Source organism: Amblyomma americanum, chromosome 10, assembly GCF_052857255.1.
Source record: "Amblyomma americanum isolate KBUSLIRL-KWMA chromosome 10, ASM5285725v1, whole genome shotgun sequence".
In the NCBI taxonomy this organism is placed as follows: Eukaryota; Metazoa; Arthropoda; class Arachnida; order Ixodida; family Ixodidae; genus Amblyomma; species Amblyomma americanum.
The window spans coordinates 34,865,003-34,888,266 of NC_135506.1; the positions used below are offsets into that span (position 1 = coordinate 34,865,003).

Below are 23,264 nucleotides of genomic sequence, written 5' to 3' on the forward strand. Positions count from 1 at the left end.
CGCAAACAGCATGCAGAAACCACAAGAGTGCCAAAATAGGGGGAACAGCGCTCCGCATCCTAAAGACAGTACAGACAGTCAAATTACCGCCGAAGGAAAAACAATTGCAACACATAATAATGTGGGTAACGGGACACACAGGCGTCGCGGGGAATGGCGAGGCGGATAGGAGAGCTCGAGAGCTTACAATCCGAGCCTCCAACCAAACCAGCCTCGAGCAATGGTAATGGCATGTATGCTGATAGATTGGAAGACACAAGGACAGGGGTCCTGTTACTATGAGATCGAAGACGGGACAATGACTTAATGTGCATAATAGTATACAATGCCTGTAATGTTTCAATGTCGTACTGACTGAGAGCGGGAAAACGAAAATAGAATGGGAGTCGCCCCGTATCTTGAAGGAAATTTCGCACAGCAGAGCGCACACTCCTGTCGCTTCGTCCAAGCAAAGAAGGGCCATTGGAAAGAACAACCGCGGAGGACACAGGCAAACCCAGTTGATGAAATGGAATTTGCGAAAGACGCTTCCTCAAATGAGAGAAGCGGCGGCAGAACAGCAAGAAGTGGTCTATTGTCTCAGGTTCGGCACAAAAAGGGCACAATGGGGAAGCCGCCAGGCCAGATCTGTGAAGGTAGAAATTTAGAAAGGGAACCCGGCAACGCAAACACGTGAAAGAGACTTCGTCTGCGCGAGCGCCAGTCTTTGCTACTCCAAGGATGCAGAATATATGGGTATGTGCCATCAGTTTAGAGGCAACAACAACTTCGTTGCTGATTCTTTGCTGGTTGACGGTTCGAAAGCGCCCCCCCCCCTTACCCCATCGTTATCGCCATCGTCTGACCGGCGAGCACGGTCGCTGTGCGCGCCGGGCACGAGACGAGAAGAAGACTGAATGCCTCTCGGTAGCCGTTCCGCCGCGTTGCCCTTCTTCGAAAACGCCGTAGCAATCAGTCAGTGAGCTGGAATGCCGCCTGACAAGCCGGGAAGTCGCGATGAAGCTCGGAGGCCTGGATCCTCCTCAGCAGAGCGCCGCCGCCAAAGACGCGGTCCCGGCGGTCGAGACCAAGGCGGCACCCGTTTGTCGGACATACCTGGAAGCCCCTCGCGGAGCCCTGCGGGCAGCGACAGTGCACCCAGGCGCATACAACCAGCATTCCATCAAAGACGTATGCACGGTAGGCCGTTCCAGCTGTCAGATGACTCCATTCGGTGCCATTTTCGTTCTGCTTCAGATTGAGATTCAGAATAAATTTTAATGTTTGAACCGGATTCCTACCTACCCTCTCCGGCACGGCACGCAGGCCTCTGGGAGAGGAGTAGGGAGTTTAGTCACTACAAAACTAGCACTTAAGTTTATGTGATGCTGCAGCTGCCAGTTGGGTTCCTTTTGCTCCCTAGAGTCTGGTTTTCTACATATTTTATTCTCGCTGTGATTCGCGTCCTGAATTTCTCAAAGTACCTACTTTACTGAGCTTTTAGCCACATGTGGATGTGGTTGTGCCTTTTTTAAAGGACATACCTTAGAGATGTTGATGTGTCATGGCCAAGCATGCAGTAGAACTTTTGGGCTTGACAACCCCCGCCGCCCCACCCCTTATAACCAGACCTCCACAACCGCCGTGTCGTGCACTCATCGGCAGGTGCCAAAGGCCACCGCCTCCGACCATCTGGCAAGGCGGACCCTGCTGGAGGTACCTGTCCAGAGAGTGTCGGTCCAGCCAGTCCCTCAGCTGCGGCGTTGCCGGTGGGACGTGGCCATGGTGTGAACGGAATGACCTCCGCTGACACTGCTGCCGTCGGCTCCTGCCTGTCATCGCCAGCATCGTCCGTGTCCGACGGTGTTTACTCGGGAGCGCTCAGCATTGATTCGCCGCTGTCCAGCAGCCCGGGGAATGTCGAACAGCCGCCCCTCGTGCAGCCGCCCGGCTTCCGCGGCAATCCGCCCCCTGGCGAAGATAGGACGAAATCGCCTCCGGTACGCGCCATTGGAACCTGGCACACGCGCCTAGCGTAACAGAAAAGTAGCAGTTTTTGACTGCATGCTCAGAAGAAAGCTTACGCGTATAGGTCGATGACGTTGAAGGAACGAAGTCACGCATACTGAGAGGGGGAACTAGCACTGTAGAGTGTTCTTAAGGCCGCATGTATTGGCTCTTGAGCAAGTAGTTGACTCATTATTTGCAGATCAGAACAGCATGGGCTAAAAGAAATCAACGAGTAATATAGGTAGGCTTACAAAATGGTAAAAAGAGTGCGGTTCAGTACTGCTTTCAGCGCATGTCTGTGTCATGACTTATGGACTTATGATGTTCCTTTCGAGTGGCTTTGTCTCATTTAGCTCTGCTGCTTTTGTGAGCTCGGAATTAGTCAATGTATAGTAACACCAAAAAGTAACTGCCATCAGCCGAAAGGACAGGATGCTGCTGTATCAGCAAAGAGTGTTTTTATTTAGAAAATCCTTTGCGAGCAGTGATCAGGCCCTGATGGTGACACAGTGCTGTGGCAAATAGAAACACATCTGTTTAATGAGCTTTTTTAGGCATGGGCCGTCCTTTTTGATATCCTAGCACACGCTACAAGAATATGATTGGTTTAGACCCAGCTTGGCACTGGGCGAGAATAAAGCACATGCTCTATTGATGAGGCCAACATGAGGAAGAAGGTAACGCATCCAGGATTTCTTCACAATCAACAAGAATGCGAAGGTAAATGTCGTCGTAGCCAAGCTCACGAAGAGCCTCAAACTGCAGGCAATATAGAAGGCTTATGTATCATCATCCAGTCACGATAACGAGGTTCCCGGCTAACTGTCAAAATTTATTCCTGATTATAAAAAAACTGCCTTTGTTGTTTCTTTCGCGTGGTTTCCTTGGTGCTTGCAAATCCGCCGTGGCACACAATTCACATGTTACCTGAAATCTGTGCGGCGAAAAAGCAATTCGCTTTTGTTCCGACAGGATTTTCCGTCTAGTGATTAGACAGTTATTATAATTTTGATTCGGCAGTGGTTCGATGCGTGTCGTGCGAAGAAAGAAACTCTAAATAACGTCACTCATTTAGGTCCTATGACGTGTTCTAAAAAGCAGCGTGTACGAACACTGCAAGAGGCGAAGTAATGTCCTAGTCTCGATATCTCTAGTATACGCATAGAAAACGATTCATTCGGCACACAGTTAATACAGTTTGTAGGTCTGTTCATCTCGGAGTGTTAGGCTACAGCGGATTTGTGAAGGACCAATTACGGTCGTCAAATGTTTCGCTTTCAAATCCCTAACCTTCTCAATTCCTACAGCGAATCCTCTCCATTTTCTTGATAAAGGTTTGCTGTCTATTTTAAAACCTGGCATCGGACTTGATTTGTTGAGTACCTCCTTAGATCTGTTGTATGTTTCTGCTATGAAAAGGTATGTTTATGTAGTGTTGTATTGTGTATCATTCTTGTTATTTCAATGCTCCTGATCTTGTTCTTCAAAGCAAATTCTTGGCTCAGACTTGTATAAGTAAGCTTGATCACTTTTTTTGTTGTTATATGTACTCTGTTGTTGCCGCTGTTTCCTGTAGGAAGAAGGTGCGCTGCTTTGTCAAGCCAATCTAAGGATTTTTGGGCGCACCTCCTAACATTACGTAATGTTGAAATAAAAGTATTTTGTATTTTTGTCGTTTGTGGCGTTTAACTTCCCAAAGCGACTCAGGATTGAGGGACGTCGTAGTGGCAGGCTCCGGAAATTTTCACCACCTGGGGTTCTTTAACGCGCACTGAGATCGCACAGTACACGGGCCTCCAGAATTTCGCCATCGAAATTCGCCTCCATTGAAATTCATCCGCCGCGGCCGAGATCGAACCCGCGTCTTTCGGGTCAGCAGCCGAGATTTTGTATTTTTGTACTCGTACAGCAGCGGCTATGATAGGAGCTGTGGGAAAGAAGGCGCCTGCCCTTGCGCACAAAGACACCCCAAAAGTGCACACTTTGTCAGTATCGATGATTCATCACTAGAAAAGCGGTTATTTTGGGGGTTTATAGAGATCGTAGGTAAGACCAACTGATTGTGCACATCGTTTTTCTTACGGCAATAATGTTACTTTCCAGGACCCCCAGAAGCTGAAATCGCGGCTCGGGCTTACTCTGGCCGTGCTTGGAGTCACTGTATTGGTAACGCTTGTGGCCTTGGCGATCGCCTCACTTGTATGGCGCTCCCCAGCGCACTGGGGGAACACCTGCAAGACGCATGCCTGCCTCGCCTACTCGACCAGACTTCTCGCCTCCATCAACGAATCGGTGGACCCGTGCCAGAGCTTCACGCACTTCGTCTGCGACGGCTGGCGCCAGAAGAACCGACATACCGTTTGGAACGACCAGTTCATTTCTCTGTTGGACAAGGTGACCGCGTCGCTGAAGAGTGCAGACGTGCCTGCATCGGGGCAAGACATGGAGCAGCGGGCCGCCATCATGTACAGGAGTTGCGTCGATGTGCTCGAAGGGGAGAGAGACGAGCTGCCAGCCGTCAAGAACGCGCTGGTTGAGGCAGGCATCGTGTGGCCGAAGCCTTCCAAGGGCGCAGACGTTCTGTACACGCTCCTCTGCAGCTCTTTGAAGCTGGGTTGGGACGTGCTCCTTGACTTCGACGTCGCGCCCGATGGCAGCGGGATCAACCTAGTTTCTGGCAAGTTCCTTTACTTCGTGGTCAAGAGGTATAGGGAGTTCGCGACCGGCACGGATGAGGAGTACTTTCAGTTCCTGAAGGAACGCTTTCAACCCGAAGGCGAGGATACGGTGACGTTCCAGGAGACAGACGCGTCGGTCGAAACAGCCCTGAGCTACCTCTCTAATGCTCGTTACGAAGCAGCTGACGAGTATAACGCTGACGTTCTTCTAAACTTGACTCAGCTTGGCCTCACGGAAGTTAACTGGACAGCGACGCTTTTAAAACTTGACATCAGAATGAACAGTAGTCTCACGCTGACGACCACATCGCCCCGTTATCTAGAGCGAGTGTTGTATCTCTGGTGGCGGTACGGCACGGACTCATTCCATACATTGATCTCTTGGTGCACCGTTCAAGTGGCGGCCCTTTTCGCGAATAAAGACTTAATTTTCAACTATTACAACCGTGACTACCAAACGACGCAGGCCCATTACAGGATTTTCTGCGTCACGAGAGCAATGTTAATCTCCGGGCACACGCTGTTCGACAAATACTATGCTGAAGCCCTTCAAAGCGAAGCACTTAATCTCGCAAAAAGTGTGGCTCAGTCCGTGCGAACCGCTTTTTTCCGGCGTCTTTCCAACTGGACGTACTTTGACGAAGGCATCAACGTGGTCAGCAACTGGAGCTCTTCGGAAATCGTCTTCCGTAAAATCGAGCACACCGGAGAAGAAATCCTGGCTGCAGACCATGTGCCTGACTTGAATAATTCTTTCGTGCGGAACTGGCAACAGTCGGTGCACGTGAGAAAGGATGCAGAATTCGGACATATGTTAGATCTTATGCAAGATTTGGAAGTGTCCATCGTGTCCTACGACAAGCGAGACTTCGAGCTGATGCCTTACGCTCTATCCTTCCCTCTATTTGATCCACAGCTCCATTCGTCTTTAAACTACGGCGGCCTAGGAGCTCAGATCGCCTTTTCACTGGCGACCTTGTTCCTTTCCGCGTACTACGCAACCAATGCTTCGTTTGTTGAGCCCCTGATGGACTGCTTGAAAGCAGGCACGTCCGGCAGCGCCGGTGAACTAGGGTATTACGCCAAAGAAGTAATTGGCTATGGCGCTCTTGTGGATGCCTACAGTGCCCAAGAGAGAGCTTTGGACAGCAGCAGCCTATTCGGTTTGGAGAAGTACAGCGGACTGCAGCTGTTTTTCATCGCGCTGTGTTACGTCAATTGCTATGGCGGCTCTGAAAATACAAACCACGAGTCGATCTGCACTCCCGCGCTGCAGCACATGCCACAGTTCGCCAAGGCTTTTAACTGCACTCGCGGTGACCCGATGAATCCTTCTAAGCAGTGCAGACTGTTTTGAGATTTGTGTTCGTGATTCGAGTTTTCTGTTCGTGTGCGCGTGACTTCTCCGTTACCACGTTTTGTTCATTGATGATGTGGCTATAAATGCCCTTCACTGAGCCTGTTTTTATAGAACTATAGAAATCTCGATCGTAGAAGGGGTCGTCGTCTTCGCGTATACGTCGGGAGCCATTAGCTTGCGCGCACTGGTATAAAATTTTGAGTAAGAGCACTAATGTGTGTTAGTTTGTCCCGATAGCCTTTAAATGCCATTTTGACCTTGCGAGGATCTAAAAATAGAAATTTTGTCGGGTGTTGTGTTCCGCTTTTTCCGCGAGCGAATAAAGTGTATGGCGGTTTATGAGCCAGTCGCGCTCGACATGTGCGTACTTGTCGCTGAATCTGATTCCGAAATATCGTTTTGTGTGGGATTTGTAGGAGCTAACTATGAAAGAGCTTAAGGAAACAGAGCAGGAGCCTATCGGCAGAATCAGCAGTGCAACAAGAATGCAATTGAAAGAGCTAATGACATTCGTCGTTGCGGAACGAAGCAGAGTTGAATAACTCAACATTAAAACTGCACTCTTCCGTGCTACTAAGATTACGCAAGAAAAAAAAATGCTGAAAGAACCGACAAAAGCGAGCTCTTGTCCTTTTCAGTGCCGAAATTTTCTTCGCCGGGGAGATTCGCACAAAACGGGTCCTCGGTCTCGAAAAATCTCGCGGAACGGTAACCTCGTGACACATACAAATGACAAATTCTTTTCTTGAGCACCATAAGGCGATGGTGGCGTTTCGGGATATGAAGTTGGACACCTTTAGCGGGTGTTATGTCTTTGCGGAAGCGAGGTTTCCGGAATTTTCGGAAACGAAGTTGAACGCGCCATTTACAATCTAAACCCAGGAAAGTTTCCCCGGCCTCACTGTTTGTGCACGCGGGCTTGTTTCCGCGATGTTAGCTGCAGTTTTTATTGCTTTCTACGATCTAAACGTACTGACTTCTTTTGCGTTTGTACACACTTCTGAGAACTGATGAAACTCCTTAGTTTTAGCAGCCCGGCTACAGACAATCGCGGCCAGGTAGCAGGGAATCTGGAAAGAGCGTTTCATTGGTTTCGCATGTTGCCTTACTGCAATCTATACAAGTATACATTGTTAACAAAGATGGATCGCCTTTTTGCCGCGTTTGTGGGAATCAAGACACTAAATGACAACAGGCAATTTTGACGGCTTTTTTTCAGCGCAATTACTCACGCTCTGTGAAGAGGAGGGAATGAAGATGAAGCTCAAAGCAGCTGCCACGCGGGATTTTGCACATGCCAGATGACCTCCAGGTTCGGCATGGGAGCAGTAGAGTTTTCCGCTCTAAAAACAATTGGCATCCTGGGTAAAGACAGATTGATATTGGCGAGTGGCAGACATCGTGCGGCAGATTTATGTTCATTTGTATGAATCCGGCAGAACTTTGGAAACGGGTGCCTTTTGCATTACTAATGAGGGTGTGGAGGAGGTGCCTTCGGTGGGGAGGGGGTTAGCTGGGGTATGCGTGCCGCTCTGTCACTCAGGGCACGGAGCGAGAGAGGTGCAGCAGCGCCCCGATGTATTTCCGTGACGATGAGCGTGAATACAAGCAGCGGATGCAGTCACGCTGTTTACGAGGACCACATATTCTTTGAAATCAAGAGGGTGGGACCATTGAACGATGAAGTTCTGATCGGAGAGTGATGCGAGCAATTATACATGTTTTGCGATTAAGTTGACCTCATCTACATGAGCAAAGCGGCTGTTCAATGGTCCATGGGGCTACCTTTCATCAAAGGGGAAAATTTCTGGCGCCCATTTTGAGTCAGTGGCAGCGCAAACAATGTACGGTTATTATTAATTGGTTTTGGGGGAAAGGAAATGGCGCAGTATTTGTCTCATATATCGTTGGACACCTGAACCACTCCTTAAGGGAAGGGATAAAGGAGGGAGTGAACGAAGAAAGGAAGAAAGACGTGCCGTAGTGGAGGGCTCCGGCATAATTTCGACCACCTGGGGATCTTTAACGTGCACTGACATCGCACAGCACACGGGCGCATTAGCATTTTTCCTTCATAATAACGCAACCGCCATGGTCGGGGTCGAACCCGGGAACAGCGGATCAGTAGTCGAGCGCCCTAACCAATGAGCCACTGTGGCGGGCAACAATGTACGGTTGAATGCCGCTTTCGATGTCTGCAATAAGTTACCAAATTTTCCGCGTACAGTAATAAATTCACGGGACACTGCGCTGTTGAATTAAAGAAAATGCCCATCGCAACCCTTTTTACGTTCGATTCCTCGTAACTATTCAAGTTTTCGGTAGACTTGCTACGTCGGGATGTAGTCCTGCTTTCGTTACAAAGTCGCACTATTGACCAAAACTCGAACGAAATTTGAGCGCCGCCATTTAGAAAGCGCTGTTGCGCCATCTATTGAGCGCGGATTTTAGGGATGCCGTGCAGAGAGACCCGACACAGGGTGCATACGGATTTAGCGGCTAAACGGCACTATAGAAACGGTAGACGACGCCGTAATTGAAGACATTTTGCAGTGATGCAGCTGGTTCCAATCCTACGATCCTTCTGCTCTTTTCTTCGAGGCCGTTGTGTCCAGGGGCGATGGTTTTTGCAGGTCCTTTGTCCACTCAGTAGCACAAACATTTGGGAGAGTTGGGGCATTGCCACCCAGTAAGTACAAGCGCAAAGAACACGGACAGAGAAAGACTTGACAACACGAGCGCTTATTTCCAACTGTACCGACACAGAAGCACATTAAATACACCTTGCTGCATGGCGTCAACTTACAGCACCGCGACATCAAGTGGCCGCACGCAAAAACAAAATTTTTTTTAATTCGAGTTCGTCAACACTAGTTAGGAACTCTGCTGCCGAACGAGCGTCGGCAGAGCCACAATATGCTCCATTTGTAATAAGGGAGTAATTGCTCATTGGCACCCACCCGAACTCAGCCACACGGCTGCAAAGGAAAGCTATACAGCTTTCTCAAAAACTTCGTAGTCAAAGAACGAAAGAACGACCAGAACAAATTTTTCTTTAACTACGAAGTTTCCAAGAAAGCTGTACATAGCTTTCCTTTGTAGCCGTATGGATGCGTACGGGTGGATGCCAATGAGTAATTACTCCCTGATTACTAATTTACTCCACCTTGGGGGATTCCCTAAACATCTGACCAACCTATGCTGCATTTCGTTGTCATTATTTTTTGTGCTATCGGTATCATGCGTTCGACAGGGGTGTAAAACTAATTGCTGCTGTTTCAAAATATTCATGAGACCTAATACAAATTGTACGTACCACTTGCTTCTTAGGAGGCGTACAACATATTTTTTCCTTGTTAGTAGGTGTTCTAATCAAACCTGCCTCTATTACCCCTCTAACGTCCTGACACATACGCTTGGCCACTATTTTGCATACACTGAAAAAAAGGTTTACATGGATTTTTATTCTTTTCAGCGCAGTCATGACAATGTTCACAAAGATTACCATCTCGATATTTGCATACGTTCCTCCTTTGCTCCAGCAATCTTTCATTCAGACATCGGCCAGTATGACCGATGTACCTAGAGCCATACGATAGGAGAATTACTTTCCAGAAGCACATGCTACAAAAAGGGTGCTTGAGACCACATGGTTCTAAAAACTTTTGGAAACGATTAGTCAATTTTGTTTGCTTTTCAAGCTCTCACGCCCGAGAATCTGGAAAAACTAGCCAAATTGACTAACCCTTTCCAAAAGCTTTAAGAACCATGCGGAATCTAGCACCCCTTTTGTAGCATGCGCTTCTGGAATGTAATTCTCCTATCGAATGGCTCTAGGTACATCGGTCAAACTGGCCGATGTCTGAATGAAAGATTGCTGCAGCACAGTAGGAAGGTGTGCAATTATAGCAGTTCGATGGGGTTATTGCCACCTGCCATGGTGAGCAGATTGTGATGACGTAAGTAGGTAATCTTTCTGAACATTGTCTTGACTGTGCTGAAAAGAATAAAAAGCCATGTAAACCTTTTTTCAGCGCACGCAAGATAAGTAGGTGTCAGGGCGTTAGAGCAGATTTGATTAGAAAAGCGGGTTCATCCTGCGTCAGCGCACCATCTATAACACTGACGAACAAGGTGAGAATGTTCTTGCGTGCGTCTACTTCATGTCGGTGGTGCTGTCAGTTGACGTCATGCAGCAAGGCGTATTTATTATGCTTGTGTTGGAAGTAACCGCTCGCGTTGTCCAAGTCTTTCTCCGTCCAAGTTCTTTGCGCTTGAACGACGCCCTTGTCCAGGGCAAATGCCTCCGGTGAGTGCAAGAAATTCTCATGCCATTTTGTCAGCCCATTATCGTTCGTACGCAACACGCTGACAACAATCAGGTGATAGGGACCGCCAAAGCTAGCGCTTCCATTGCAAAGACGCAAAGCGGTGAGGGAGGGATCAATAATTCGGGCAGTCCTGTTTTGTAGTACTCGATCGCTACAAATGCCAGCTGGTGCCAACTATCGAAATGGGCTCATAATTGCCTTCTGTCGGTTATACTGCAAGCCCCCACGCTGAACCCAGTACATCGATGCGGCTGTAAAGGGTGAACACAGAAAACCAACGCTGTAGCTTCGGGCTGCACTTGCGTGGCTGCCTTGCTTGGCTGGGCAGCAGCACTGGCGTAGGGCTTCAATCGGTCGGTGTAGTGGTTGCTACGGTGGGCACATGACATCAACTACCTTGGGTTCGAGCTTCGCGCCAGCCGCAGGCCTCAACCAACAGTCACCACACGTACTGTACACAGTGGGGCAACACTACGGCGCACGAAACCTCCGCGGGGGGGGGGGGGGGGGGGGGGGGAAGGGGGGGGGGCGGGGAGAGAGGGGTGGAGAGAGCGAGAGTGGCTCGCAGCAAGGAAACAGGCTTTCAAGTCCACAAGGAAGATGTTTATTCACGCCGTCCCGAATGCATGGCGATGGCCACGGTCGACCGTTTCAAACAGTACTTACTGGTGCTTTGGTACTTTATTCGTATTTCATTCTCTGAAAATCAGCAATCTATATTCGATGCACTTCGGCAGTTTTAACACCTCGATAATGGGAAACTGTGCAGGGTGAACACTCCGCAGCGGCAGTGCTCTCAACAGAGCGCACATCGCACACAGCGCTCCACAACCCAGCTGCTGCTTTTAATTTTTCAAGGTCACAAAGCTCTGTTTTTGCACGTAGTGTTTTGGCAGCACGGCGGAAGATGGCGCCTCATACTTTAGCCTTTGCGTGTTTTTTTTGTTTTTTAATGTTTTTTCCTTTTTTTGTGCGTTTTATCTTTCTCTCCTTGCGCGCTTCCATCTTCTTGTTTTTTTGTTTGTTTTTGGTCCGGGTGCCCAACCTAGTGGTGCCCACCCGTTACAAAGGGCAAGGCCTCAAGTATCTATATATCTGATACTACGCGCTAACCGGTCGCGGTGCGAAAGTAGCGTATTCTGGTCTGTATCTTGCATTGTCGTATGTTACAGGATCAGTGCTGGAGAGATTGGCTGTTCACGAAGCAAAGTACCAAAAATACGATCGGTTCACTCGTGATGACTGCAACATTTACTACATTCAGATCCTAGGTTTCAACTGTCGTTTCCAACCTGGCGACAGTCGCGTGATACATGTGTTCCCTTCAAGCACTGATACGCTGAGACTGCATTTGATAGGAGAAAAATTCATACTTTATTGCAGAACAGCACGTTCACGTCGCCTATGTGTCGTCAGCGGTCTGCGGATAGTTTTCACGATTTAGTACAATCGATGGTGTCGCAACCAACATGTTGTAGATATGCCGATATGGCTCAGTGAGCCGGTATATTTGTGGCCGTCGCCCGATTTTTCTCTTGTGCCTGGCGTTGCGGTAACTGATGTAGATTTGACCACGAAACTGATGCATATGTGAGCGTGAAGCTCATGGAGATGCGTACATGAAACTGTTAGCTGAGATTGTGTTTGGCGTGTGCGTGTTCCTGGCGTTGCGGTAACTGATGAAGATTTGACCACGAAACTGATGCATATGTGAGCGTGAAGCTCATGGAGATGCGTACATGAAACTGTTAGCTGAGATTGTGGTTGGCGTGTGCGTGTTCCTGGCTTTGCGGTAACTGATGAAGATTTGACCACGAAAGTGATGCATATGTGAGCGTGAAACTCCTGGAGATGCGTACATGAAACTGTTAGCTGAGATTGTGTTTGGCGTGTGCGTGTTCCTGGCGTTGCGGTAACTGATGAAGATTTGACCTCGAAACTGATGCATATGTGAGCGTGAAGCTCATGGAGAGGCACTGTTAGCTGAGATTGTGGTTGGCGTGTGCGTGCGCCTGGCGTTGCGGTAACTGATGCAGATTTCACCACGAAACTGATGGATATGTGAGCGTGAAACTCATTGAGATGTGTACATGAAACTGGTAGCTGAGATTGTGGTTGGCGTCTGCGTGTTCCTGGCGTTGCGGTAACTGATGCAGATTTGACCACGAAACTGATGCATATGTGAGCGTGAAACTCATGGAGATGTGTACATGAAACTGTTAGCTGAGATTGTGGTTGGCGTGTGTCGTGCGATAAGGGGTTGGGGCTAAGCAGAGATGGCTGTGGTGCATGGTACTAGTGGATGATTCGTGAGAGTGGTCTTTGTACTTGCGGCGGTTTTCATCGTGATACTGTGTGCGCCGTGGTGAACAAATGTTGCGGTGCTTGTCAGCGCTGGTAGCTGTGGTCGCTCTGGCCGATGATGCTTTGTGGACTGCGCTGCGGCACTTGGAAGTTTCAGCTGGCCTGCGGCGGATGCCGACAAGAAGAACAGAACTTGTGTCGCCGATGCCTGCCAGGGGGGCTCACACAAGATGATGAGAACGGTCCTGATTAGAACCACTTTCCGCCCTTGAACGCGGATATATGGATGTGGCATCGTCTGCAGGCGAACGGTGGCAGAGGGCATCACGAAAGCGGCAGGAGGCTCCGATGTCACCCCGGTTGAAGGCGAGGCTTCGTTTAGCGCGGTGAAACGACCTAGAATGAACGAGCGTCACAAGAAGTACATTATGAGTATCGTTTTCATTTTTAAAAAGAAATGCAAACAAAGAGAGGAAACAAAGCTTGCGCGCACCTTCTGGATATACGGCCCATACCAAGTCTTATTTCTTTGCATCACTATGCGAGCAGATTCGTTGTTCAGCAGAGCAATATCTTGAATTTTGAATCTGATATCGCGCGCATACCATAAATACAACCGTGCGTGTGAAGCGTCCAAAGGTTGTCTCATTGTGAAACCTATGATAACACGTTTACTGCGGCCGTGATTTTCGGATCCCTGCGCGTCGTGGCTGACCGGTGTTCCACCTTTAAGTTTTCTTGGGTGCAACGTGACTCAGCAGTGAGCTGTCGGCGGTCCTATTGTAACAGGCTATAAATGGCAACCACTTCTTGGCATGTGTGTTTTTATCAGGCTCTTTGAACAATGTGAGCTCTCCCATGGCATCATAGCGGCATTCAGTATTCCCGCTGCACAGCAGGAGTACTCCACGTGACCGACCCGTGGTGCAGTGAGCGTGTAACTTGTTCGGTCATCCGTAGCAACCGGCAGCTTCAGCAACCTAGGTGGGACACCTAGGTTACGTGACCACATGGCGTCATCATAACCTGCTTCATACCCTTCATCAGCACCGACATCATCATCATGACGAGCATGACTACGCCCACTCCAGGGCAAAGGCCTCTCCCATGTGTCTCCAATTCACCCGGCCGCGATCTGAGGAACGACGGCAAGAAAGTTTGGTGCAACTCGCGAAACAACGGCAAACGTGTTAGCGCGCCTGAGTCACATTTATCCTAACCTGGTAAATCGGGGGTAGTTTTTGTCTTCTACTTTCTAATAAGTTCTTCGATGTAAAAAATTGTTACGCTACTAATTTCCCGTTGATCAACGCAACATTTTAAAACAAAAGGTAACATTCCACTTGGTTTTCGTCGGCATCAGAAACCGTTCGCTTCCTTGATACGTGTGAGTAAACGCCTCACTTCCCTAACGTTGCTGCTAAATAGCTGGAGGAAGGCTTCTGTTGTGGCAGTCTTGATGCCTTATGAAGCATAGCATAGTTTCGCGGAGCCTCCGCCTTCATTCAGCATTCGATCAGGTTCCACGTGACACTTGCGGTATAACAGGATGTTCCTACGTCCGCCGTTACGGGTTGCTGGTCTTAATTCTTAGGATTGGGTTACGTGCAACGTAAAAACCCCCGAAAGAAGTCTGCGCGGCCGCCGTCTTAGCTCGGTTGGCAAAGCACCGCTCGCGACAAGCGGAGGCCGCAGGTTAATTTCTCGCGTGGGTGTTTTTATTCTCTTTTCTAACCAGAGATTTTCCACGTAAAAAATGAGTACGCTTCTAATGTTCTGTTGATCAACAACCTAAAAACAATAGAAACATTTGGTTTTGTCGGTTTAAGTGACTGTTTTCTATTTAATGACCGCTATTCTCATCGTGTGTAACCCCAGACAGGCGTCTTTAAGGCATTACAATTTCTCTGGCGTACTGTCTGCACATTTTACACCATCGGTAAAATGCTAGGGGTCTCTCACCTTTTTCTTGTCCGGTTGTGTACCAGGTGGCGATGTAAGGTCATCACCGATGTCCTAGCTCAGCTCACGACGTATTCTGTGCCGTCGGCCCGCGTAATCAATGACGTCAGCTTCTTTCGGGAAGTAGGTAACTTCTCTCCAAAAGTTCATCGGCACGACCACTGGTGAAGGGGACCGTTTCGGCAAAGCGGGACGGCAGGATAGCGATGTTCGAAGGCACAGGAGACCCGGCAGCCAGGAGGAAGAGAGCCGATGGCTGGAGGCACGTGGCACGTGGCGTATGACCAGAAGAGACCCGGGACCAGTAGAACGACGAAAACCCGATTCCGGAAGCTATCGACGGAGCGCGGTTCTGGTGGCCTAACGAGCAGAAGCCTGGGTTTTCGGCTCCGGTCGTTATTGGCTCTCCTTGTTTCTTGCACTCTGTCTCTAGCGCCGGTTTTATCTGTACGTGTTCATAAGGGCTGTAACGAGACCATGACCGTTATGGCTAGTGAAATGCGTTGCTTTCTAGAAATGTGATGTCGTGGTTGGGGCGGCCACCGTGTTTGCAGTGCAGCTGCAGCTGCTCTTCTGTGAGAGTCGTTGACGTGGAAGTTGCGGTCGTGGCTGTACAGTTGCTATCGTAGCTCTCGTAGTTGCTCTGCTGATGATTCGCACATTGGTAGTGGCAGGTATTCTGGACGTATTTGCGGTCGTCGCCATTGGTGTGCAGGACTTCGTATCTGCGGTTACGGTATTTGATGCTGATCATGAATTTCAGTGTCATAAGAGCAACTGGGATATAGAGCGCCATACTACAAGATGTTTGCATCTACGCAAGCTGGAATCAAACGCCAATTTCCAATTCTGTGACCCCTTGTGTCAAACTCGTCAGATGGCAGGTAACACCCAAAACACGGGTTGCAGAAAGATAGTTATAGCCTGTGTAAACCAGTCGAAAAAAAGATTACAGGCGAGGCGCCCAAAGATTTCATGACAAAATACAATAAGAAAATCTGTCAAACAAACTTAAAAGGTGCAGCAAGGCGAGCAAAGCAGAGCAGAAAAGTCCCGTTAAAAGAGGTCACTGAAAGAAGAATGAGGTAGGAAGACGGCTCTTGTGCCCAAACATTTTAGCGCTTAATGGTTGCTGGCAAGAATGCGGAATTTACAAACGGGAGGAAGAAAAGGAAGACACTGTAGAGGGTAGAAAAGGACAGTACAGAAGGAAAGAAAGAGATTAAGGGTGAGCATGGAAGAACGGGTAGAGAAGAAATTACCGATTTACAGATAAGGTAGGAGAAAAACAGGAGTGTGAAAAGCGGCAACACTGGGCCTATGCCAAGAGAAAAAGACTAATCCTGTGCGCAGGGAAAAATGGTGAACCCGTGCCGTACAAAGGGGACAAAACCCCATGCCTGGGTAGCAGAGGCAGGGCAAAAGCCCACCAAAATTGGCCATTTGGTGCCCCCGTCTACGGCCGGCATGATAATAAGAAGTCCCATGAGGGAAGAAACGGCCAATTGTGCACCCGTAAAGGATTGTGAACGGAGAAGCGCTGGGAAGAAGGCAGATATGCGGACCCCAGTTGGGATTTAAAGGCAATGGGGAGGACCCGTGGACAATAAAGAACGGTTGGAGGGGATGAACAGTGATAATGAAGGACATCACTGATGTCCGCAAAGTATGAAGAAGGGAAAGAGAAGCGCAAGTGGTTGGTTTAAGAAAGAAAGGAAATGGCCATGCTCGGTACAGACTGTGTCAAGAGAACAGGGAGAAGGAACGTGCCGGTGATCTGCAACCCGGTGATGTGCGACATGGACTGGCATTTGACAATTATCAACGGAGTCTTACTTATCCCTGGTGAGACCAAGTACTTGGCTAAGGCATGAGAAACATCGGTAGAACCATCCGGAAGCCCTTCCAGCCCACATATTCTCCACTCTCTGCAACTTACTGCAATTATTAAGGAACATATCAAGAGCAGTGAAGGAAAAAAACTTCTTAAAAGAAGAGGATGACAACCGGGAAGGAGTCGGCAGAAAACTATTCGAGTTGGCGATAGCTGCGATAGTTGACGCGGACCTATTTCGCCCAAAAGCAGCATAGTACAAAGCTGCTCCTAGTACCGATTGGATAACCGGAGGGCATCCGGTGCAATAGGGGATCGAACTCTGCAATTTTCGTATACTAGCGTAACACTAAAACAACGAGGCCACCGCTGTGATGTTGCAGTTTTTCTCATTGCTCAATTCGTTGTCGTGGTCGTCGAGGCCGTGTTGCTATCGGGCTTGTTGCATGTCAATGACTACCATTAGGATGGTCATGGTCGCGCCAGTTACAGAGGGATTCTTATAGGTGTTTTCGGTTCTGATAGTTTCCGCACAGTAACCTTGTGTGCACAATTCTCTTAGCAGGGGAAGCTGTGGGGGCTTTGTAAGCACTATAGCTGGGGACATTTTGGGAGCAGAGGACAGCGTTTCTATATTCGAGGCTGCGCATTGTGCGGGATGGCCACGACCGCCGGCATAAAACAACTAGTGCCCCGATCAAAGAATGCACGCCAAAATGTGCAGACATGATTACAGCCGCCACCCTCATGAAGAACAGAACAAGTGCCGTTCCGAGCACACTTCAGCCGGCGGAGCGGTGGTGTGTCGTGTGACGTCACGCAACGTGACCCGCTGCGGAGACGCGTCGCAACTGCGCGCGCTCGGAGCCTCGCCGCTGTAATACCACGAGATTAGCGGTGATTTCACAGCTGCTTCGCCGGCGCTGGTCGTTCAGTCTCGCCATGAACGAAGCACGCGTGCGCCAGTCCGAGCGCGTCAACTCTTAACAGTTTTCGCTCGTATAACCAGGTTCAAACCATGCTTAAACCCGCCTAATTTTCTGTTATCTGGTTATCCCTGGTCAGCCTTGGCAGGAGAGCATATTACCAACGAAATGGTCGTCATTGCCGTAATAGTTTGTCGTGGTGGTGGTCGAGGTAGGGCAGTTTTTCTGGTCGCTGGTCCGTGTCGCGGTGGAAGCTGATCTCATGTTCGTTCCCCGCTGCCGCTGCAGTTGACGCACCGCTAGTGGCGACGGTTGATGTGTATGAGTGATGGCTGAGGTGTTTCTTTTTGCCGAGCTAATGTTCGTGGTAGTTGTGCCTTTGTCGCCGTGGTTTTCGTAATGGTGGTTGGACAGATGGCCACTCTGTTGGGGTGTGCGTTTCGTGGCTGTAGTGTGCGAGGGTTATGGTCGATGTGCAGGAATGGCTCTTCGTGTTTTGGGGTCTGTAGATGTCCACTGAATAACCAGCGCTGCCGGCATGAGGAACAGCAGGAGCGTCGCCAGCAGACAAGTCTGCTGGGCTGAAATTTCCTCTGCCAAGAGGAACAGGAGAAATGACGTTCTTGACAAGGCATACATGATGAGCTAGAGGAAAGCATCTGGAAGCTTTTCCTGCATTTAATGCGTATATGTCCAGTGTGGTTACGCTGTTTGACAGACGTTTTCCGGGTTTTATGGGTACGTTTATGGGTTTTACAGGTAGGTGAGCAGACCATGTATTGCCATGTTTCGTTTTCGATAGCGCTGGCGATGTCCCGGAAAACAGTCTGGAAAAACGAATCTTTAGAATAGAATAGAGTTTATAGAATATAGAGTAGTGGGCTTGCGTATAATAAGGCACATATGGCGCTGTGCGTTCGAATCTCATTATACGTGCATTTTTTCTATATTCTCCAGCGGCCGAAGCTGTCGGCATTCATCCAGCGATCATGTTATCAGTAGCAAAACGCCTTAGCCTTGGGAGTCACCGGGGCTTCTTCTAAGTTTACTTATCTACGTCGATGTGGTCGGTGTGGTTGCTGCCGCTGTGGCTGTAGAGTTCAATGTGGGTTGTGGCCTCGTCGCGTGCGTGCTCCTGTGGTATCTTAGTTTGTTCATTGTAGCCCCTGTTCAATTCCGGTTCACTTCAATGAGGCCATCGCACGTGTTCAACTGTTGAAGTTAACGCTTTGGTGGTATTACTGCAGTGAACGTACAGCGATTATGGTGGATGTACTTGTGTTGTGCGTGAGTTCTATGGCGGATGGTGGCACCACTAGCATAAGGAATGGCAGCAGCGCCACCAGCAGGTAAAGCAGGCAGAGCTCAGTTACCATCTGTTGCTGCTCGACATGAAGAACAATAGCAGTGCCTACTTGTACGCGGCCGACACGACTTTCCATGGCAGTCGAGTTGGAACGCTCGGGAGAGAGCTGCCGAGAGCAATTGCTCTACGGGTGGGTAGATGTCGCCACCATCCTTCTGGAGACAGAGGTGCAGATGCTCGCGGAGCCGCTGACGAGTAGGGACAGGCTGTGCTCAGCTGCGGCCACGTCACAGAAGCCTGCACGGGAAGAGCGCCGCTGCTTTGAGGCACTCAATGGGAAGTCAGAAAAAAAAACTGCAAACAAAATGTTTTTTTTCGGCGGGAAAAGTGTTGCGTGCTCACGCGAGGAACTGCTGTCCCCTTTCGGAGCATGACGTACACTGTCGCGCTAAAATGAACAAAGCCGAGATTCCGAGGGAGCGCCCAGGGGCGCGTGAATTCATTTTGTATATTGTCGCTGTATGAAGTATCTTGCATAGCCGTCTCCATACTTTGAACAGTGTGAAGAGCTTATTTCATGGCCGATTACTTGCGGACCATTCTAAACAAGAGCAAGTGCTTTGGTACTGAGAGCAGAAATGGAAGAAAAAAAGAACCACTTATAACCACGTGCGCGGCTGCAAGCTGGTGACGACGAACCAATTGCCAACTTCATGTCTTGAAAGAACGCTCAGTTGTGACTGACTTGGTAAAATTATCCACGCCACTAACATAAAGATATGTTGCTTAGACCGTACATCAGCTTGATCAGCAGTAATGTGCTTCGCAATGAAAAGAAGCTGCATGTTGATGTTTAGGAATAGAGGCTGAGCTCCATGTACGCGAAGTTTCGCTTGAAGGCCCAAGCGAAGAGCGGCGGCGTCGAGCAAAATTTTACATGAATAGAGAGAGCGCACAGTGCACGTCTGGCGCACAGTACTGCATAAATGAAGATCTTATGCACGTTCGATGCAGCGCCGTCGTGGATTCCCCACAACGTCGTCACTGTCTGACGACAGGCGCCTCCCACCTGCCCGGTCACAACAAAGTGAAAATGGCGACCGCCGTCTGTGAGTAGCCAGTGGCAGGTGGCAACCTGCCCAGCGTGGTACGAACGAACCTACTGTACTACCTATACGAACTTGGTAAACTATGCTTAGTATGCTACCTCGAATAAAACAACCTGTCCAGCGTTAACTTCGTATACAACGAAATTTCGCACATTAAGCTCGGATATTACGAACTTGCGTTACAGCGTCTGTGCCCCGGATTTAACTTAGTGTGTGACCTTGGATATAATAAACTAACCGTGTCGCTGTTTCGCTTAAGATATTACGAACTTTTGCCTCAGCACCTGATATCACTTTTGCCTGCTAACCTTTTCAAAAGACCTGCCGGGGTATTTTCCTAATAGCTCTGGAGGACCTTCTGTGCTGGATGATGTCCAGGACACTGCAACATAGCCGCAGCCGATAGGCCACGGCAGGAACGGAACGAGCGTTCACGCATGGGAACGAGACAGGTAAAAACTGGCGTTTATTGTCAACAGAGGGTGGTTATACAGTAATCCAGGTGCCGGATTATTCTGTCAAACGTTATTGACAGTGACGTCAAATGATGAAACGAAGAGACGTTACCGCTTGACGCAACGAGGAATCAGCCAATTACAGCAGGGCAGCGCCCCGAGAGCATTTATTTGGACGGTGAGAGGCCGTCTGCAATTTTTTTGTTAAAAGATTTATTAGGCTGCAATCAAAATAACTAATATTTTATTTTGCCAAAACATATTTGGAAAATATTAAGCAAAAGAAAAAGCGTTCGAAGTTGTGCTAATAAATTGGCTGGCGGGTAGCTTTTGCTGCCGCGGGGATGCGCTGACGGCGGTAAAACGTCAAGTCGCTTTGCCCTAAAGTAGCCGATTCCACGCCGTGTTATTGTTTTATACGCGGCGTCTGGAATCAAGCTACTGTGCGGCTGACCGAAGTGTGCAGAAAAATTTCAACGACTGCAGTGATAGGTACGTGACTACTGAGCGAACTTGCAACGAGCGCACGGAACGAAATCGACGAAGACAACTTGTTGAAGTCTGTGTTGTTCGGCTCTTTTGATCGATGAAAAAAATGCCAAAAGGTGAGGTCTTGCAATATGTGACGAGTGGTTGTCTGTTTCTTTTCCCTTGAGAAACAGAAGACGACCACGAAGTGCCGTTTGCTGGGAAAAATAAAGTGCTTTGCCAGCATAAGCGTGTCTTATTTATATGTAGCTGAGTGTCACAGAGGTGACGACGGCACCCACCCCTTCTGCGCACTAACTTTACAAATTGCCTCCAACACCGGCTGTACGCATTTGCTCACCGTCGGTTGTGCGATGCCGATGTACGCCTCGTTACCAACGGCAGCCTGAAAGCCGCCAGTGGCAAATAACCGCAGTGCACACAGCACCTGCCGCCGCACCGACAGCGCGCTCGCAAGCAATCCCCCCAGTTCATCGGCGAGTTCGTCGCATATCCACTCCACAGTCTGCTTCTCAAGTCGAAAAAGGCGTCGAAATAGCTCGTCCGGCAGGTCAAGCGAGTCTTCGTGCGCCCTCCTTCGCCATTGCTCCCGCCAGCGCAGCCGCCTCAGTCGTATCGCCGCGTACACCGCCTCCATTTTCTCGCACAAACGCAACGGTCAAATTGACGGCCTCGAAACTGTCACAAAAAACTGTCAATTAGCGGCTGCATAATTAGGGGTGCAACGTCACCACTTCTGCCACACCAGTGACGTAATCTGCAGCCACCCATGACGCAAAAAAGCAAAATGGCCGCCGGCGACGACCGACCCATAGGGGTGAGGCTTATTGACACCATTTTGACAAGTTTTTGACAATTTTCCTAATTGACAGTTGCGTAATCAAGCCCCGGGAGAGAGAACGGAAAGGGGAACAAGGCGAGGTAGAAAGAAAACTTCACGCTTGCGCAATGTTTAGCCCGCACTATGACACAGCTGCCGATACAACAGACACGCCGCTAATCAGAACATTTTGAACAGTCAGCATCATCAGCCGGATGATTGCCGCAGCAGAGACTACGATGGGCACATCAGATGAGCTAACGTTTGAGTAAAATGGTTGTCCGTGCAAAGGGGGCAACGCGTCGCTGATTTCAAAGCTCTGCTGCTATGACCAAAATGCCAGAAATTTCTGCATTGCAAAAGGTCGAGGTTGCAGCGGGTCGACGCAGTACACTATGGGCCGAACCTTAAGCTCAGATTGGCGCGAAAACCCTGCAAAAGCTGTGATTATGGGCTCTGCAGGCACACGAGAGCAATCAACATTTCTGATACAGCGGAATACTATTATCACGTCTCACCGCCGTCCTAAAGGTCCTCAAGCATTTCCTAAGGAGAAGCCGATGGGTCCCTGCCGCGGATGATGCCTTTGGTACAAGAGAGTTGCTCAGGTATGAAATGTGTAACTGGAAAAGACTCGAAGGATGTGTGATGAACAACACGCACCGGTCATCCGAGGATCGGCACAGAATGAACCTCCTGCGAAAGGGCGCACCTCAGAAATTTTCAAGTGGCGGCTGATAAAAGCCTTCAGCTGCTCCTGGATGATTTTAAGAGTTTTTCAGTTTTAGGGCTCTGTCTCTAGTAGGTAAAGACACCATTAGAACCACATTGACACCAATATTTTTCGAAGGACACCAGGAGCAAGCTTTGGGCCGGAAGACTGCGAATAAGGGTGCCGGACATCCACTCGTGGTCCGGGTGGACATCAGACTTGACTTCCGACTGAATAAGAAAAAACCCGGTCAAAACCCCGACTCGTGTATCCTCACCTGAGAAGGTTGAAGAGACTGTCCAGAGGAGGCAACAGGTTCGAAGACAGGCACAGGCTCCACGGCAGAGCGAACTTGGCGCCTCTTGTTCGTTAGTTGATATCTGGTAGTCTTTGTCGTCGTTCACAAAGCCTAGACACAACAGATAAGTGGAAAGAAAGAACGGGAAAAACATGCTAGTACCATGCCGAACAACTTTATTTTGTATACCGACTACTATAAAAAATTGATGCGGATTAGCTCAGCTAATACAGGATATAAGAAGCGAAAGATGTCGTTTACTTTGTTCGTTGGCGTTGGCATTGACAATGTTCTAGACTGCGATGGCTTTGAGCAAAGGATGGCCTCATGACTGGCTCCCTGGATATGCGGACGCCTCATTCGTGCTTTGATACAAGTGGCGGTGGTGAGAGAGATATGTGGCCTGAATGCATTAGTGCTGAGAGCGTTGTGGCTGACATGCGGCACTGCAGCAATAGCTAAGCCGCAGCGTTCATTTGGTGATCAATCTCTCGCGATCAACCATTAACTGCATGCCACCTCCCAGGGTGGCAGGGAGGGCGCGCTGCCTATCCCGCGTGCTGAACGCAATCAAAGCAGGCTTTTGCAGCTGGACACCAACGCCACGTACATGAAAGCGAGATTGAGGTCTGCACTGACTCACTGAGCCTGTTCGCCTTTCCTTTCGTGAAAATGAACGGCCTTTGCAAAG

General features: G+C 49.2%; 2 protein-coding genes across 2 annotated transcripts; both read left to right on the top strand.

The window, feature by feature from the left end:
• The first annotated feature begins 914 nt into the window (after positions 1–914).
• Positions 915–1,974, top strand: LOC144107306 (uncharacterized). Its single transcript, XM_077640301.1, has 2 exons — positions 915–1,179; positions 1,645–1,974. Exons 1-2 carry the CDS (start codon positions 997–999, stop codon positions 1,768–1,770), a joined length of 309 nt encoding a protein of 102 aa, XP_077496427.1. The 5' UTR covers positions 915–996; the 3' UTR covers positions 1,771–1,974.
• LOC144108191 (endothelin-converting enzyme 1-like) lies at positions 1,776–6,024 on the top strand. Its single transcript, XM_077641469.1, has 2 exons — positions 1,776–1,979; positions 4,093–6,024. The coding sequence occupies exons 1-2, from the start codon at positions 1,776–1,778 to the stop codon at positions 6,022–6,024; spliced, it is 2,136 nt and encodes a 711-aa protein (XP_077497595.1).
• Positions 6,025–23,264: the final 17,240 nt, after the last annotated feature.